General features: G+C 37.2%; 1 protein-coding gene across 1 annotated transcript; it reads right to left on the reverse strand.

The window, feature by feature from the left end:
* Positions 1–5,457: 5,457 nt before the first annotated feature.
* On the reverse strand, positions 5,458–16,581 carry LOC309497373 (uncharacterized protein). The gene is made up of 3 exons (XM_082167621.1): positions 16,490–16,581; positions 16,039–16,088; positions 5,458–8,027 (listed from the first exon to the last, which is right to left on the reverse strand). Exon 3 carries the CDS (start codon positions 7,929–7,931, stop codon positions 6,225–6,227), a length of 1,707 nt encoding a protein of 568 aa, XP_082023747.1. The 5' UTR covers positions 7,932–8,027; positions 16,039–16,088; positions 16,490–16,581; the 3' UTR covers positions 5,458–6,224.
* Positions 16,582–19,890: the final 3,309 nt, after the last annotated feature.

Here is a 19,890-nt window from a genome sequence, read left to right on the forward strand (position 1 = left end):
ATTACAAAGCTGGAATATGTTGTGTGTGTGTGTGTGTGTGTGTGTGTGTGTGTGTGTGTGAGTCGCGGGCGCGATCGGACAGTGGAAACATAAAAACATACTCCGTCATGTTCATACAAGACATCATTCAAACTGCAAAGTGTTGCAAAACGTTGGAGGATATTTTGCAAATAAATTTTTTTAATATGTTTTGTGACACTTTGTTTTCAGAAGTTTCCAAGAGTTAGTAAAAGAGTAAAGAAAAAGTTAAAACTTTTTTAAGTATCTATTTTTTATTAAGTATTTATTTTTTATTAATACATAACCTCATTGTATTAATTTATAATGCAACATTATAGCGTGACATTGTGTCAATAATCGTCAAGCACAGGTGACTGCGTGGTGGGAGGGGGCCCCCAAATCAAATTCTGCTTAGGGCCCCCAAAAGGCTCAGGCCGGCACTGCACTTGCGCTCCCGGGGGCGGTTCAGTGCAAAGAGGAGGCGTGTTCCGGCGCAAACGTTCCCTCATGCTATTTTACAGGTTTAGAAAACAATTCCGCCACTGACCGAAAAAAACTAGTTTAAAGTCAGTGGCGCGTTGCGCATGTTATTCATATGCTATTTTAAGGGCGCATGCTTGGCCATAATCAATGTAGCGTGTGCACAACGCGCATACACTTTGATTCTCCATCCCCAACGTCACTTCTCTGTGTTTTACGGCCCTGACGAGAACGTCGGTCTCCTCGGCTGTGAACCGCTGCCGGCGCGCGCCTGGCAAATCCGCCGTTATAATAGGAATCCGCTTTAGAACAAGCACGCCTGCTCTTAAAGGGAATGTGAGATGACGCTCTGATTGGTTTATTTCACGTTACGCCCAAACCACACCTATGATTAATGAAGCTACTTCAGACCAACCCATTTTAGATTTGCGTCGGGCGCAAGAGTCATTTATCCCGCCGGTATAATAGCAACAGCGCCCAAGACCCGCCCACAAAGTTACTTGCGTTTCGCGCTTGATACTTGCGTTTCAGATCGTTAAAATAGGGCCCTAAGTGTGCGTCGTCTGTACTTAAAGCCTGTCAATCAACATTAGAGCGCCACCCTCAGGCTGAATAACACAAGGACACTAGACCTCTTCCCAAAGTGTCTGCATGTTCAGCAATTAGAATATAAATCATAAAAAGTTTTAAACATAAGCTAGTGCCAAGACCCAGAATCTGCCCTACCTGGTCAGGAGCGACTACAAGATCAGGCCCTGGCCTTCAAATCTGAGTATTTGCTATATGTAGGCTGAGGGAAACTGGTGGTGTGGGCTGGAGCTGGGCCAGAAATAAAAAACTGATACATGGAAAGTTAGAACTTAAATTAAGTTAAATATATAATTTATAAAATTGAGGTGAAGATGGTCAAATTACATTGATGAGTTAAAGTAATGGAAAATAAGTTGCCATTACTTATTGATCATGCCATTTTTTTACAGTGTATACATTTTACAGTGTATACGTTTTTTTACAGAGATAAAATGTGTAACTGTTGGTAAAATGTTTATGCAAGAACTGGAATGTTTTCAGCTTCCAGGAAGTGTGTACAGATCCTTGCAACATAGGGCCATGCATTATCATGCTGCAGCATGAGGTGATGGTTGTGGATGAATGGCACAACAACCGGCCTCAGGATCTCATCACTGTTTGATGAAATGCATCAATAAAATGTGTAGAATTGAAAAAAAATCCAAGATATTTGAAATGAACCAAGACTGTTTTCCACCCCCTCTTTCTACCACAAAGACCATTTGGAATTCCTAAAGGCACAGAGTTGGTTGATAGTGATCAAGATGTGTGTATTTTGGGGGTCGATTAATTGTCACACCTTTAGTACGGTGGGGGAAGTTAATTGGTCTGATTGGTCAGATAAGTCTGTCTCTATCTATCTCCCAGGTAACATTTTACATGCTGGGTAAGATTAATGGTATAAGTTATCATCTCATACATCTATTTTGTAACTATTTTAAGTGTAACCATAACCATATTTTGTCATTAAAACTTAAAGTTACAAAGGATGTGCTTAGGCCTGTCGCGATAGTCAATAAATCAATTAATCGCACGATAAAAAAAATTAGCTCGATAATTTTTCCGGCCGCGATAATTCCATTTGCATGCTTGTTTGTTTTCCTCGTCTCTCTCTCTCTCTCTCTCTTTCTACCAAAGCTGGATGACCACTCTCGGTTCCTTAGCGTATAGGAGGAGTGAACCCTCTTGTTAGTTGCATGTTCTTTGTGTGGGGAGGCGGCGCTTGTCAGTCACACAGTCTTTGTATGGGAAAGCGCCGGCAGGACTGCTTGCGGCGACTGCCGGGCGAGAGAAAAGACGCTAGTTGTAAGTTGGAGGGGAAAAAAAAGAAAAAGATGGAATTGGTTTCAAAGCCAAACGTGACAGCGAGCCCGATCTCATGAAAATGCGTATCTATACCACGAATGTTATTTCTCGTGCCATTTATACGGCAAAAATAGTTTTTGCGTGCATATGATACACACTTTATGGCGTGTAATACGCACGCACTCCTCACCCCTAATCCTAACCAAGTATTTTCAGTGCGTAGCATATACACGCAATAAAGTGCGTGTAACAGTAAGTTACACAATCACTCGGGCGTTTAGTCGACAAAGTAACAGGAGGACAGTGCAAAATGGTGTGATATGGCCTGTTGAGGCTTTTTTAAAATTTGTTTACAAAGATCCTAACCGGCAGTTTTGCCTGTTATGGAATGTATCACTATTTATGTCTGAGCCTAATGTTTAATATTTTTTGAAGTGCAATTTTGTTTACATCCATTTTATTTATTGTTTTTGGTATTTATTCAAGTGAATTTTTTTGTTAACAGACACTGAGAGTCCATTGTTTTTATTGTTTTTGGTTGTTTTGTTCATTTTTTGTGGATATTTAAAATGTTTTCCGTTTTCAATTTTTAATATTCTTAAGAAATAAAAGTTTATAGATCTTTGAAAAGGTGTAGCCTACCTGCATTTTTATGCCATTATCATTATATTAGATGAAAATTGTCTCGAACGACAATATTATCGTTTATCGCAATAATTTCTTGGACAATTTATCGTCCAGCAAAATTTGTTATCATGACAGGCCTAGATGTGCTAACTAGTTTTGATTTGGTATTGACTTTGAAGTGCTACCTATTGCAATATAATATTGTCACTCTCTATAGCAACGCTCTCCCACATAACCCCACCGCCACCATGGGCCACTTGATCCACAACGTTGACATCAGCAAACCACTCACCCACACAACGCCATACACACTGTCTGCCTTCTGCCCCGTACAGTGAAAGCCGGGATTCATCCATGAGGAGAACCCCTCTCCAAAGTGCCAGACGCCATCGAATGTGAGCAATTAGGTTGAGACCCCGATGAGGATGGGGTCCTCACCTTTTTTTAATTTATTGGGACCCCCCAATACATTAAAACTGCACATTTTAGTGTGGCCTTTTATTGTGACCAGCCTAAGGCACACCTGTGCAATAATCATGCTGTCTAATCAGTATCTTGATATGCCACACCTGTGAGGTGGATGGATTATCTCGGCAAAGGAGAAGTGCTCACTAACACAGATCTAGACAGATTTTTGAACAATATTTGAGAGAAATAGGCCTTTTGTGTACATAGAAAAAGTCTTAGATCTTTGAGTTCAGCTCATGAAAAATGGGGGCAAAAACAAAAGTTTAAAGTTTAGAATTTTGTTCAGTGTTGTTTTATGGTGCTTAATTTAATCCCTTTTATAGTTCTTAAATATAGACACATTCTATCTTATTTTAATTTTTCTCAGGTTAGGTAAAGTAAGTCGAATTCGTTCTAAACAATAAGTATATAAATTCTATAGTCGAAAGACTTCTCCGTGGTTTAGTTTAGCTCAGTTCTTTTATAAAACAAAGATTTATGGCAGGCTGGTTCTTTTTTGTATCAATTAAAAGTAGTTTTATTATTTCCAAATCAATTAGTTTATATAGGAAAAAAATTTCAAAACAGAATAAAATAAATCAAAATCATAAAGTAAGCAGTTCACAAGCTTCAAAAGCTGGTGGCAGGCTAGGACATCGGAACAAAGGAGAAGCTGTCAGGGTATCACAGCATCTGACCTTGACATATTACACTGTACTTTTTATAGTTCATATCACACCCCCTTATCACATATTCAATCTCTTATAGACAATTTATCCAATCCAAAATCTTGAACTATCATTAACTCTTTCGGTCCTTTTAAGCCTTTCTTATAAGCCTTGTGCTCCTTTGTTCTTCTCCTCTTTGCTCGGATTCTTTGTCGTCTTCTACTCTTGGTCTGTAATACAACAGGTAATACTTCCATTTCTACTTTACTAAAATTCATACTTTCTACTACACAGTGTTATTACTATCTACTTGTAGGCTATTCTTTTATTTGATTAAATGCTTAAAATACAGAATACAGTGTGGTTCTTTTTCTGCATTATCATAATAAAAACCTTTATAAAACAAGTTACAGTGTTTTTCTTAATAAACCAGTTCCTTAATAAAAACCTTTATAAAACAAGTTACAGTTTTTTTTCCTTACACAACACTCTCACTTACAAGGTTACAATTGTGGTTAATACCGTATATAAACCTATACATATGAGGCATTATTTATAACAGAATAAATTGCATATTCTGTTAACAGTGTATATGAACTCATAGATTTAGAACTAAGGCAAGAGTTTATGTGATGCATGTGTTGAAGCAGATTTATACAAATTGCTACAGTAAAAGTCAATTCAACCCATTTTTTATTTCATAAATTCATTAACGCTGATTTATTCACACATTGTACTACATCAGCGCCAACACATGAAAAAGTATTATTTATATAAACACCTTTTTTTATTTACTTTATGGTTTCATAAAACAGATTCATAAAACAGATTCACAATACAGCTGAGGGGAAAGCCTTGATGCTGTGCAAAGCTTCATTTCACAACATTGTTTAGTGATTTGGAATAATGAAAGACTGTTAACATCCTAAGAGGTTACATTTCAGAGGAACTCTGATATTGCTGCATGACAATCTTATAGCAAAAACCAAACTATTTGAATGTTTTTTTTATTTTTTTTTTATTTTTTTTTATTTTTTCATTTGTGCCTTTAATATAGACAGGAAGTGAAGTGGGAGAAAGAGAGGGAGAACGGTTTGAGAAAGGTCCGCGAGCTGGGACACTAACACTATATATATCGGCACGCTGCCCACGAGGATATCGTGCTGGCGACTATTTGAATGTTGAGCAATTAGTTAAGAACACAAGCAAAATATGAAACAAATATTCATGCAGAATGAATAACACTCAAAACAACATTCAAAGAGAAAATACGTAATATGTATCACGAAATGAAAATGAAAACCATTTTTTCATTTTTAACTGATGTCGCATACAATTATACAGGACATCTTACCGCAACATTAAAATTTAAAGTCTATATGTATAGTAATTATAGATAAAAGCTTAAAGCAAAAAGCTGTTATTCAAGGGTTGACAGTGACATTTAAAAGACTTTCTTATTTCATTTACTGTTTCTTTGGTATGAGTTTCGTCACACAGGAGGCTTTGATCAAAAGATTTTTGTATCTGCAATGTGTAAACTTTCCAATCATCTGGAAGCAATTTATATTATTGAACATCCTTGGATCAGAGCAGTGGTTCTAAAAGTGTGGGGGGGCACACAGATACTGCAGAGGGGGCAGGAGAGATCAGCAAAAAAAAAAAAAAAAAAAAAAACTGTCGTTAGAACGGCTGAAGCCCAAATCGCTTTTTTCAAGTGTGTAAATAGCAGTTAGCGCTCTGCCTTTATAAAGCAGCATTGAATGGCAATTGCTCTGAATCGTTCTTCTTCAGACCATTGACTTGTCACCATTGGAAGTGGGAACAAGCCTAACATAGAAGTTGCTCACCATAGAAAAGCACTTCTTAAATGGACCAAATCACAAGCTGTATTGTGAGCGCGACTCTCCGTTGCTGTGTGTGTTCCGGTGAGAAGACCAACAAGAAGCTGTGCTTGGGAGACGCTGTCAAAAGCTGTTACATATGTGCACTTTTTTATATTGCTCATTTAAAGCATCACTGAAATATTTAAATGTTTTTGTTTATTTCAATTAAAAGTTACGTTCTATTATTCTCTCTTTTTCATTGCATGGGTTTCAAGCATTTTTTTTTTTTTTTTTTTAAGGTTTAATGATCGTGACCAAAAAGGTTTGAGAACCACTGGATCAGAGGATTCTTCTTTTTTTTTTGTTTCTTGTATGTTTTCAAATCCTCTGGAAGCACTTCTCCTGTGAAAACCTTACTGATGGTCTCTGCATTCTTCCTGACCAACATTAAAGACTGAATGCGATCTTGAAATCCAGGCTTGGCTTCTTGTTTCTCAGACTCAATCATCAGATCAATGTAGTCAGGGGTGGACAGAGGATTGGGCTTGAGGGCGATTTCCTGCAGACGCTCCAAAGACTTTTGAGAACTTTCAATTAGTTCGGTCACAATATCCTGGACAATCTCAAGCCCATTTTCAAGCTCTTCAAAGATCTTTTCTTTTGACATGACCTGTCCATGTGCATCCTCAAATCGCTTTTTTAAATCCTTATAGGTTTCCTTTCTCTTTTCTACGACATAACTCCATTTGTATTCCTGATTAAAGTGCACATTCCAGGCACACTTTCCAGGACAGACACGACACTTTCCATCTGTCATGGCCCAGCAGTTGTATCTTTTTTTGTCATCTGCTATTCCGCATGGGTCATGACATGTGATGTAACACACTTGGCAGTTGGTTAAGTAGTAGCCATTGTTGTTTTTAATCTGTTTTGGGACAGTTACTTCTAATTCGTATTCAAAATCCTTGTTTGCATCCATTTCTGCCTTTTTCTGCTCCAGAGCAGCTCTTGTCTTCTTGATTTCATCCAGTTTTGTCAGACCAGCATTGATTTGGGGCTGAAGACCTTCCACAAGCACTTCTAGCTGTTGACGCTCTTTCAGGACTTCCTGTGTCAGAGACAAGCTCTTGGTTTCCATCGTTTCAAGGGATGTGAAGAATTTTCTCATGCTAGAAAATCCCAGCTTCCAGAACATTTGATCAAAATTTTCACAGTCAGAATCCTTGTCCTTTGATTCATTATTGGTAGCAAACAGAACAGAGTTGTTGAACTTGAAGTGAAGTGGCTCTCCAGACTCATTGGTAGAACAGGGAACTTCAGAGACTTTGATGGCCTCGAGAACAGGAGGTTTTTTCCCATCTGCAAAGGTGACCAGCACAAGGATGTTTTCAGCAATATCCTTCCCAAATATAGAAAGAATGGAGTCAAAGACGTATTTCTGTGTGTGTGTCAGACGGGCAAGTGAAGCCTGTACTACAAAACACACGGCATCAATGCGGTCGATCCCTCCTGGATTAGAAAAGAACTCCTGAATCTGCTTTGTGATTTTCTGGTCATGTGAAATTCCTCTGGTATCACCGAAGCCTGGTGTGTCCACAATAGTCAGAGAATATGGGACCCGGAAACCATCCATGTAATTGATTTGATATGCTGTGATCTCTGAGGTCTGACTTTCAGCCTGAGATTTCTGCTTCCCTTCATCTACTAGCACAAACCGGAAGTCATCTTTCCATTCCACTCCCAGAATGTAGTTGATCATGCTGTTAATTAGAGTGGATTTTCCTGCACCTGTAGCTCCGATCATCATAATGGTCTTGTTCTCTTTTGTGATGTTTTTCCCAAATGTGCTTCTTCTGCAAAAACCATCGTTGTTCTGCCATGTTTCATCCAGGTGGAGTTTAAACATGGGTAGGTTTTCATTGCTTTCACTTTCTATTTTTACGCTCCAATCATTCTTTATACTATGAGCAACACTTAAGCCCTTTTCATTGTTGTGGTCTTCTTCCATGATTTGGCTGCTTGTGTTTTTCTCTTGAAATTTTAAGATCTTTTTTAACAGCAGACTGGCACAGTCTAATATTCTTTTTCTGACCTTTTCCCACCTCTGCTGGTTAAAGGAAAAGGAAAAAATTTGTTTGTACATCCATTTATTAATACAATATACAACAAAAGTGAGTACAACCCTGTGCAATATCATTAAAATGTCAAATAATTCAAAATACTATTACCTATCGATGAGTGTTCTAATTCTAGTATTAACCTAGATATTTAAGGTCAGGAACTGGATACTTGTTATAAAATGAACATTTCTATTATGCTTATCGATTCCTGTGATTCCTTTTGTAAAATAAAGAAAATGATCAGGGTGTGCTTTCTTTCGTCTCAGTCTCTGTAAACTTTTTCTGAAACACGTCTGAAAAGGAACTGAAACTTAGCGAATACTTGCCACACAGACCTGAGAGATGTCTTTAGAAAGCTTGAAGTTTCTAAGCTTGTCATATCAAAAACAAATATTCTTTTTTTATATAATCCGTATGAAACCAACAAGAGGTGCAGTTTCTCACGCGTCTTACTCATTATCTGTAACCATAATGATATAACAAGCAGTAATGGTAACACTTTACATTACGGGTGCACTAATAAGCATTAATTCATGTTTAACTAATGCACAGATAATCATGTGTTAATGTATGACTCATGAAGAACTAAACCATTAATTAATGATTACTGCATCAGCAATTAATAAAGATTCTAAATGATTCATATTTTAAGTAATATATTAATTGTTATTAATTAAACATGTCATAATGTATTAATTCCTTAATAACTTATTTTATTAACTAAAAGTGTAAATGAATGCGTTAATTACCACAATTGGCCAAAGCAATGCACTTCAGCTTCCAGTTGTCTGCTTTAATTAATCATTAACTAATGATTTGCAAATTAGAGATGCACCGATTGATCGGCTGGTGACCGGAATTGGCCGATTTTCACGTGATCGGCCGTGACCGGCGACCGGCCGGTCAGTCTGATAAATGCCGATTTTATGCCGGTCAAATGCACTCGGGCGCCGCATGATTAACATCGCGCAACATCATCATCACACGTGCACACGGAACACACATGTAGGAAACCTCGTGAATTACGTCCGTTCAGACCGCAAGCGCGTATTTTTTTCGACGTGCATGTTAATCAGTGAGTGCATTAACAACGGGAGCAGAAGCAGCGCGTGAGCGTCAAGCAGGAGCGTCGCGAGCAGTGAAGCGCGTGTTTCGGCGCCGAGTCTATTTGCTGCACTGCTCGCTTGATGGATAAAATAGCCTTAATAGGGTTTCACAAAAAAAGTGCCCAAAATGCACAGAATTTACGTGTTTTAACAAGAACTGGAGTAGGCTATGTCAGAAAAGAAAACGAAGACTAATATTTATAGAAAATGTACCCATTTAAACTTGTTTTATTATTCAGTTTGTACAAGTGATTGCAATAGGCCTGTGTGTGTGTGCTTTGAGAAATATCTTTATACTGCAAGGCTATATTTATTAAATGTTTTATTTATATATTAATTTATCACCATTCCCTGTTTTCATGCAGACGTTTAGTTTGCTAAATACATGTATAAAAAAATTATTGGATATTGAATGTGAAAAGGAAATGGTTCTTCCATAACACTACACTTTAGATGTGTGTGAATTACACTTTAGATGTGTGTGAATTACCCACACCTGGAGTAATTTATATAGTTCTATTTTATAGCGTTTATCTGTTAAAAAAAAAAATAATGTACTATGCAAATTGTAAAATGTTCTATTACAGAAAAGATATAAAATAAATATTTGTGTGTGCTGTAAAGTGGTTAGTAAAAATGAAATCGGAATCGGCTAAAATCGGTATCGGCAGGTCAAACTTAATGAAAAATCGGAAATCGGAATCGGCCCAGAAAATTGTAATCGGTGCATCTCTATTGCAAATGTATCATTATGTTATGACTTTAATTGTTGAGGCACATGACTATTAACTAATTGTTAAGTAATATGCCATTTATGGGTTTTTACAGTTTGCACATGCAGTGGATGTAATGTGTTTGAAGGATGGGTGAGTTGGGCTGCACACAAATATCAGCACACCAGAATCTGAACTCCTGAAGCTGTTACACTGTGTTTAAACTGGACGACACCAGCTGTCTACACTGGACATGACAGACCATCGCAAGTCCATTTGTCCTTCATAACAGAACTAGCACAAGAGCTCGGAGTACGTCAGGAATGGAGTGTGGCATCGGTTTACTGTCGGGGTGTTGTCGTGTAGTGTCGCGCCGCATCCAGTGTAGTATCACTGACTATATGGACGCTCTGTTGTCTTTGTCCAGTCTAGACACAGTGTTATGAAATAGCAGCGCTCGACCACATGTTCTCAGTCAGTGCCGGCCTGAGCCTTTTGGGGGCCCTAAGCAGAATTTGATTTGGGGGCCCCCTCCCACCACGCAGTAACCTGTGCTTGACGATTATTGACACAATGTCACGCTATAATGTTGCATTATAAATTAATACAATGAGGTTATGTATTAATACAAAATAAATACTTAATAAAAAACACAAAACAAAACATTAAAAAAATTATTTGCAAAATATCCTCCAACGTTTTGCAACACTTTGCAGTTTGAATGATGTCTTGTATGAACATGACGGAGTATGTTTTTATGTTTCCACTGTCCGATCGCGCCCGCCACTCACACACACACACACACACACACACACACACACACACACACACACACACACACACACACACACAACATATTCCAGCTTTGTAATCTTCCACTGTGATGTTTCCAAGCACATTTTTGCACGTGTGAAGAGGATGATTTTTTTCCGCCGATATTGGAACGTGAGTGAAGTACAAAGCCTATGATAAAGAATAGTTTACCATCCAAATCCATCGCGAATGTTGAAACATTTTGATTCTAATGAGAGCGATACGTGAGCCCAACGCTGCTTACTTTCACTTTCGCTTTAAATTATTTCGTTTTGGCTTGTTTATAGTATTTTTATTCTTGTTCTGTTCTGAATATCATTACATTTAAAGGATAAATCATTGATCAAATAAATTTTTTGTGACACGGCTTAACATTACCGTAACTTTGCGCACAAATTGTCTATGCACGCGAGGTTATGCGCATGACTCAAACACTGGCAGACACAGCAGCAGTTGTAGGCAGGTATATTGATCATGAAATCAGAATTTTCTTGTCTTGAATTATTAATCCTTTCATTCATTTATGTCACTTGTTTAAGTTAATTAATATGTAAAAAAAACTCGATTGGGGGCCCCCTGGTGGCGAGGGGGCCCCAAGCAGCCGCTTAGTTCGCTTATGCCTCGGGCCGGCCCTGTTCTCAGTGTTCCACAACCTCAAGCTTAACCTGACATAGTCCTGTGCCATGAACAACAAGGTTCATCGGACTCAGTGAAATCTTGGTTGTACATGGTTGGAAATTGAAATCCATGGCTTAGTGTGGATGTCCAAACCAAAATGGCATATTACTTAACAATTAGTTAATAGTCATGTGCCTCAACAAGTAAAGTCATAACATAATGATACATTTGCAAATCATTAGTTAATGATTAATTAAAGCAGACAACTGGAAGTTGAAGTACATTGCTTTGACCAACTGTGGTAATTAACACATTCATTTACACTTTTAGTTAATAAAATAAGTTATTAAGGAATTAATACATTATGACGCATTTAATTAATAACAATTCATATATTACTTAATCTATTAATCATTTAGAATCTTTATTAGTTACTGATGCAGTAATCATTAAAGGTGCCCTAGAATTTGAAATTGACATACAGTGAGTCTTAAACACCATTGTTTTCTCCTTCTTATTTAAAACTCGTTTTCGAAAAAAAACCTGAAAAATAGGCGAATCTCCACATAACACCGACTGTGACGCAACAGTCGGGATCATTAATATGTACGCCTCCAAAAATGTGCATATGCCAGCCCATGTTCAATGCCAGGCGGAACTGCGCAGCCGAATCATCGTCCGAATCATTTTTCTTCGAGAGACATCATGGCTTGCAAACGAGCGAAGCATGGCAGTTGCTCAGTGTTTGGATGTACAAATGAACACAAAGTATTTTTTAGTTCCTTCATCCGAGCCTCTGAAGAACCAGTGGGTTATGTGAATGTCTGATGTGTAATTGTTCAAGTTCAGACAGATAATCTTTCTCTCAAAGTCGTTCAATACTGTTTATGCATCAGTAAATCAAGCCAGTGACTAAACGATCAACTTCACGTCGTTTCTCTTAGTAGGATGAAAATAATCGTACTTAAACTGTGATTAATATATATACAGAAAGCGATCAAAGAACAATCCCTTTCCAATCGCCCAAGCTGTCAATCACACAGCGCGAGTTTATCTGGACACTTGCCAAAACTCGTTAGAAATCAATGACGCTGTTACGCTGCACAACGAAGCTCTTACTGTACTTACCTCATGTTTGCATTGGTGAAATCATTAGTGAGAGTGCAGAAACTGCGTTGCAATGATAAGATCTTCATTCACGCGATCAACATGCTCAATGCTCATCACTGCAACCTTTTATGTGATGGCAATAGATCTAAATACTTAAACTTCTCACGATTTGAAATCATTAGTGAGAGTGCAGAAACTGCATTGCAATGATAAGATCTTCATTCATGCGATCAACAGGCTCTCATCTGCTCAATGCTCATCACTGCAACCTTTTATGTGATGGGAATAGATCTAAATACTTAAACTTCTCACGATTTGAAATCATTAGTGAGAGTGCAGAAACTGCGTTGCAATGATAAGATCTTCATTCACGTGATCAACAGGTTTACACTGAAGGCTCACATCAGACACGCCCCTTCAAAAAGAGAGTTCAAATCAGAGGCTAAAATCAGGCTAGGAAAAATGCCTTTTATTTCTAAATTATAACAGATTTTGATCTAAAAAACATACTAACATTATAAGGGCACCCCAGGAAACATTCTAAAATAATAAAATAATCCATGCAATGGCACCTTTAATTAATGATTTAGTTCTTCCTGAGTCATACATTAACACATGATTATCTGTGCATTAGTTAAGCATGAATTAATGCATATTAGTGCACCCGTATTGTAAAGTGTTACCGCAGTAATCTCGGACAGCTTGTCTAAGATCATTTCTGAGAGTAATAATTTAATAAAATAATAATAATAAAAATGCAGCTGTTTCAGCGCTTCAGCAGATTCATCACCACGCAGGGCTCAACATTAAGGCTTGTCCGCAACAAGATGATTTTTGAAGGGGCAAGTGAAAGAGATTTTTACTCACTCGACCAGACAAGTAACCTGATTAAAACGTCAACAACTAAAAAACCAAAACGTGAGAATCATTCTGATTTTATTTCATTTAGTGAAAGGGGCAAATGATAGTTGATAATATATAATGTACTGACAGTCACAAGTCACGCTGTTGAAGCTCGCGCAGCCTCTAAAGGACAATTCGAAATAAATGAGTTCAGCGGTAAAATTTCAGTATGTGGATTTTTTATATTTATAATATGATGCAGTTAAGCAACATCACACAACCAAGAGTGCTGTTTTCCTGAATACCATCACGACTGAAAATGTGATACTGATTTCATACAACAGTATATAAAATTAAGTCACTTACATTTTAGACGCAAGATGGACTGTTTTTGTTCAGTTACAGCAGCGAAAATAGTTCCAAACAAAGATCAGAACCATCGATCAGCATCGATCAGCATCGATCAGCAGAACCAGAGCACATCTCACAGCAACACTCAACCGTGTTTTCATTACTGAATGAATCAGCTGAATCAACGAATCGTTTGAATGAATGACTCAATGACTCACTCATTAAGAAGTTCACCTGCCGCCACCAACTGGCGGTTTAGTTTCAAAGTATCCTTCTTTGTAACATTTCTTATTTGTATATTAAAAAAAAATATAAAACAATCTCAAAATTATTTAATTATAATTTTTCAGTGTAAATGATTTAATTAGATTGGTAACAGCCCTATAGTGTCTTATTATTCTAATCTGAAGTATTTAAAATGAAAGATGAAGCATACATTTAATAAGATAAAAAAAAAATACCCTTGGGGTAAATATCACAAATACACAGATTAAAATATGTCAAAGCTAATAGAACACTGATGAGAATATTGCTTCAGAATAAATTATATTTACAATTTTTTTCCAGACAAGCAACTTTTTTTACTTGGACAAGTGAATGACAAGGCTTAATGTCGAGCCCTGACCATGCTCACAATAAGGTGCACGAGCACCAGATTTGTTCTCTCCGAGACGTTCGTACCATAAATATCTATGGTTCTAATAACGTACTGGGCTGGGTTTCCCGAAACCTTCTTGACGCTACGTCATTCTTAAGTTACACCTTAAGCTGTACCTTATCGTTAATACGTGTTTAATGAGTCATATGTTCGGAAGGTTGGTCTGGACCACTCTCCCCTAATTTCCACCAACTGCTGAACAGCTGCCGATCCGCTCCGGAACGGCGGCGGAGTCAATAGGTTTCCATTAAAGTCAATGTGTGTATTTTCACTGACTGCGGAACGGCTGTGTTCCGACTCCGCGGTGATCCGCAGCCCTCCGGAGCAGATACGCAGAGCTTCTATTTTTGCCGAACGCAGGGGAGCTTCGCAGCAATTCAGCATTTATACCGCGCGAGCATATGTGAATTCGTGAGATCTCGTGGGTCCTTGTGACTCAGTGGGTCCTCAGGCCAGTGAAAGCATAGGCTACTGTCAGTTAAGTCCTATTCAGACTTTAATTGTTTATCATGGGCTCGTACGGTATTTTAAACATTTGCAGGGGTAAGTCGGTGATTTTATTGCCGTCCAAATCCATAATGTCAGTGTTTTTTTTCACACAACCCGCGTAAGAATCCCTCGTCAAATTGTTTTTTGACAAACAGGTCGTGTGGGAATTTAATTGCCGTCTGAATCCACATCTGAGTTTACAAGAAGAGATTCAAAATCCACTGTTTAAATCCTTTTTGATCACTACCGAGCACCGTACCTAAGATGTATGCTTTTATTACTGAAATGCTGGAAAGTATTTACAAGAACACTATTTCATCGCAGCTCCACCTCAGCGAACAAAAATGGGAAAGAAATGAAAGCACGTACAATTTTTGAAATGGTTATCATGGCAGCAAAATATGATACAATTAAAAAATATGTAGCCTAGACTATTATAGGCTATTATAGTTTGGATTATTTTTTATAATATCCCATGAGTCCTAATAAATGCAATATCAACTATTTCTGAAGTGCTTCTTTTATAAACACAGCTTTCTAGCATAACGCAGTGAAGCAGCCCCTGCACGAGAGAATAATTGATTCTCGATCCATCGATATCAACCAATTCAGCAGCATCGCCACAGACAGCACCCGGTAACGTCGCACGTAAGAAGGAATATCTTAAGCAGCTTCCTAAGGTATAGTTTGGGGAACACGCCTAGAAATGGTATACCTTTAGTTAAGTTATACCTTAAGAGTCTTTGTAGCGCGCTAAGAGACAATGTTATCAGGAAACCCAGCCCTGGTTCTTTCACTGATGGATGCGCATAATCTTCAGGAACATTAACATTTCTCTGTTCTTGCTCCACTTCATCTGTCGCCGACATGTTTCCATCGGCTCGGATTGCATTTTCAATTCCACATTTTGCTACATTCATTGCAGAACATTTAATAAAAAAATGCAATCGCAAGTGTCTTAACTCTGAGTGTAAATGCAATTAAGAAAAACATTGAAATCATTTAGATAATTTTTTTCTACAATGTTTTGCTTTAACATATCTAAAAATTTCTGTAATACAGTTGTAAACCTGTACCAGTTTTTTTTTTTGCAACTTATAAACGTTAAAATATGTTTAAATGATGTTAAATCGAGTGTAGGAAATGGCAAATGTAAATTATCAATTATCATTTTACAGTGTATTTATTCCTTTGGCTTTAATGACATTCATCACGCTTAAAGACAATTCAAAATAAATATATTTATTTGGTATTTAAATATATTCTAGTCTAGTCATTCTGAAAATGTACTCACCTGGACAATGTCCTGGTTTTTTTCGGTGTTAGCGGCCGATGACTGTCTGTCTTGAAAAATAATTAATTAAAAAGAAAGGTTTGAGTATTAGGTCAAATGATTAAAAGCACATTTTTTTTTTCTTCTTTGTTTACATTCTATTTTATACTTTGTCTTCTCTATTTATATAGCAACCAAGGTTGACCAAAGTGCTTTACATAAAAGTAAAAAAAAAGTTTTTTTTAATTCTATTTGGCCTTTGAATCCACTGCCTGCAACTATTGCTATACTGAAACATATTTCAGTATACGTTTCTTAATGAAAAATTTTGTTAGGAAAAACAAAAACACAGGTTTATTTTCAACTTTACTATACAAGAAATCATTCAGACTTTTTAGATTTGGACGTTCTTCATATTTTCATCAATACAGAATCAGTGGGCTCTATGTTTAAGGAGACTTGCTTTACTCACTTTTGTTCCTGGTTTGCAGTTTAGTCCTGTGCCAGACTCTTCTCCACTGTGAGCTCTCACTGTTGGGGTTGGTGACGGTCTCTGTCCTCCTGTTCTCCTGTCATTACTCAAGGTCGGCTTCGTTCCTCTCTTCCTGTCTTGAGTTCCACGAGTGGCAATAGTCTGAATCTCTTGTTGGTCTTTTGTCAATAAAGACTGGTTGTCTGGCAGTTCGGCGTGCAGCGTTTGTCTTCTGTTACACACCTTGACACAACAGTTCAAACAAGCTATTTATTGAGATTTGACACATCTGTTTTTTTTAGTTTTTTTCACATTTCACATTTTAAACCAAGTATGACATGCAATTTATACATGGAGAAAGAGAGATTGTATAATATTAAAAATTGCAGTTTTTAGTGTAGTCTCGTCTAAGTTGTTGGTAATACAAGTGTCTCAAATGATAAATCCTACTGCTGAGAATGTGTTTATATCTGAAATCACTGTAAATAAGCTTTTTTTTAACCACTTTTTTGTTTGGGTCTTAAGTCTTTTTCTCTGGAGAGGAAATTGTACTTATAAGGCTCATAAGGTTAAAAATTGTGAAAAAAAGATATCCATTTTTACATCAAGGCTTTTCCAAACTACTTGCAACAGTTTGTAAATCTATTTGTTATACTAAAAAAATACACAGTATAATTTATTTTTCAGTTAAAGTAATTCTAGTTTTACATTAATTTGATCCCTTAATTCAACAAGGTCAAAACAAAGATGAGTGTCATCCATATTAAAAAGTAATTTAAGTCTTTAAAAAATAGAATGGGAAAAGTTTATCTTCTGCGCAAGTAAGATAAAATGACAAGAAAAAGACTTACTGTTTTTCGGTGTCCTCTTGAATCTGCTCTTGATCTGTAGCTGCAGAAAGCCTCAGCATTGGTTTTTATAGCATCTATCTGCTGCCCCTCCCCATAAAAAACACTAGGCTTGGAAAATTTTACTTTCATTTCTTTTGTTCCAGGAACTGTAAGTCTTTATAAGAATTGGCCTGGCATTGGCAGACCACTAAAGAACATCAATGTGTTCGAAAAGTCTAACCAGATGAGTTGATTAAATATATTACTGTGTAAAGGATGACTAATTTAAGAAATCCATAGAGGATCTACAACAATTGCAAACAGGTTTAGTTCGAAGTATATTGTAGAAGGAATGAATGTGCTTGGCAAAATTAAATGTTACTTTTACTTCATTGAACTTTAAGTCAATGAACTGTCTTTAGTTGTAATCCTCATTTTGTAAAAGTTCTTGTTCTTTATGTTATATAAATGTGCATATGTGCTTTTCCCCAATGTCGTGATTGCATGACATCAGTTATTAACAGTAGTTGTTTATTCAAAATTAATTTCTTGTACTTTTTGTTTTAAATAATGGAACCGGTTCTGAATAGGTTCCCAGATTTTGGTTTCCTACCTTGTCATTGACAGTTTAACCGTGAAGCATCCTTCATAGAGCTGCTCGTAATGAGTCATTTGTTGACAAATGTGGGCACGAATGTCACAGGTGTGACATATATATATATTTTTTTTTTAAATAAATGTCATAACACTATATTCACTAAAGTAAAAACACTCAATTTATGCATTTCTTTTGTGATTTTTTGTTTGTTTGTATTTTTGCATTTATTTACCTCTAAAATGTACAAAAATGATTCAACTGACTTTCATGTAAAATATGCTTATTTTTATGGTATGTTTAATTATTAATTTTTTTACTTCAGTGAAAATATTAATTCCAGTAAGTTGAAACGACCAAAACCTCAAATTTTGGCATACGTTGGTATAAAATAGCAATTACATGAGATATCAATGTAGTACTCACTGGCTGCATATAGGCTGAAATCTATAAACCAATGTTTTAAAGAACTTAAAGGTCCCATATTGTTCACCTTTCTGAAGTTTTATTTTAGGTTTTGATGTCCTTAAGAATATATGTTTGCGGTATAAGTACCAAAAACCATCCCAATATATTTTTACAGCTCCTTTCTCAGGAGCTCTTCTAAGAACAGGTCGATTTTGGCCTGTCTACTTAATATTCATGAGCCTCTCTTCTGATTGGCCTGCACGGCCAGGCCAACCACAGGTAACTAGGTATGCTGTAGCCTGCTGTGGTTTGGTGATGCTCACAAGTAAGGTAAATAAAACACCTGTAATGATGGACATTGCTGAGGGAAATGTTATCCGGCCTTATATGTTCGAGCCGGACTCAGACCCCGAATCGACGACGCCAGGAGACAAACAACCACCTCCTTACTTCCGGCGTTATTGTAAGAGTATTATAATTACCATTACATCAGTGGTGCATGCAGATTTAACGTTAACACCAATTTAAACTGTCTGTAAACAAACTGAGACTTTTTTTTGGTCAAATTCGATTTAAATCTCCAAAATATGTACGTTAATAGCTAGTTATACACTGATTTTGAAACACTTAACTGCTTTATAATGTAACGTCAGCAGACAGACACTAAATGCAGTAAGCTATGTAACTATTGCTTCCCTACTGTTACAGTAAGTTGACATGCTACAATTTATTTTACAATGTTACTTTTTTCTGTAAAAGATGTACTTGTGGTAAATGAGCAATGATGCCCACAGACCGCAAAAACATATGCTGCAATTGATGCCCAAGGTAAAACTATGAACTATGAACTGTAGAGATTGTTGCAGTATCTTTGAGGAGTAGCTTCTCTAAAAAAAACGGCATTGAACAGTGCCTGATTGACAAAGCGATCACTTGTGAACTGTGCAGAACAGACGGTTAAGGTCGAACTAAATTGCTGTGGTATTTCTGAATAAATAAACATTAGCCACTGTTGTACGGAAGTACGGAAGCCTGTGCAGTGATGTAGTTTCGTGACAGTGGGCAGTGCTCGGGGTGGGACTGACGGCGGTGACTGAGTAGTTCAGACATCACATTTATACGGAAGTCACAATGGCTCATGAAAAGGCACAGCTCCTTTATGCAGGCTGTGTGCGTTTGTCTGTGGATCGACTGTTTTTAAACTTGTATGGTAGTTTACCTCTGTTATCATGAAAAAAGCCAGGAAATTTCAGTTTTGACAATATGGGACCTTTAACCTTTTGCTTTCTACAGTCGCCGTTTTTGCATTGCTTTAGGTCCCGCCTTCTCGCACACCACCATTGGTCAGTCGGTCATGTGCGTAACGTAAACATTGGTCAAACTGCATCTCAATCATTACCCTCAGCACCATAGCAACAGGCAAGAGACAGAGCAGCGCCTGAACAGCGTAAAAAAACAAGTGGAAATTCACAGATGATTTACAGAGAAAATTCCCATGTTTTAGTCTGGGTCGGGATCAGAAATGCATGACCTGCAAAGCTGGCACGTACGTGTCAGTGTCAGATAAA

This window comes from Leuciscus leuciscus (genome assembly GCF_965113295.1).
Source record: "Leuciscus leuciscus genome assembly, chromosome: 4".
Taxonomy (NCBI): Eukaryota; Metazoa; Chordata; class Actinopteri; order Cypriniformes; family Leuciscidae; genus Leuciscus; species Leuciscus leuciscus.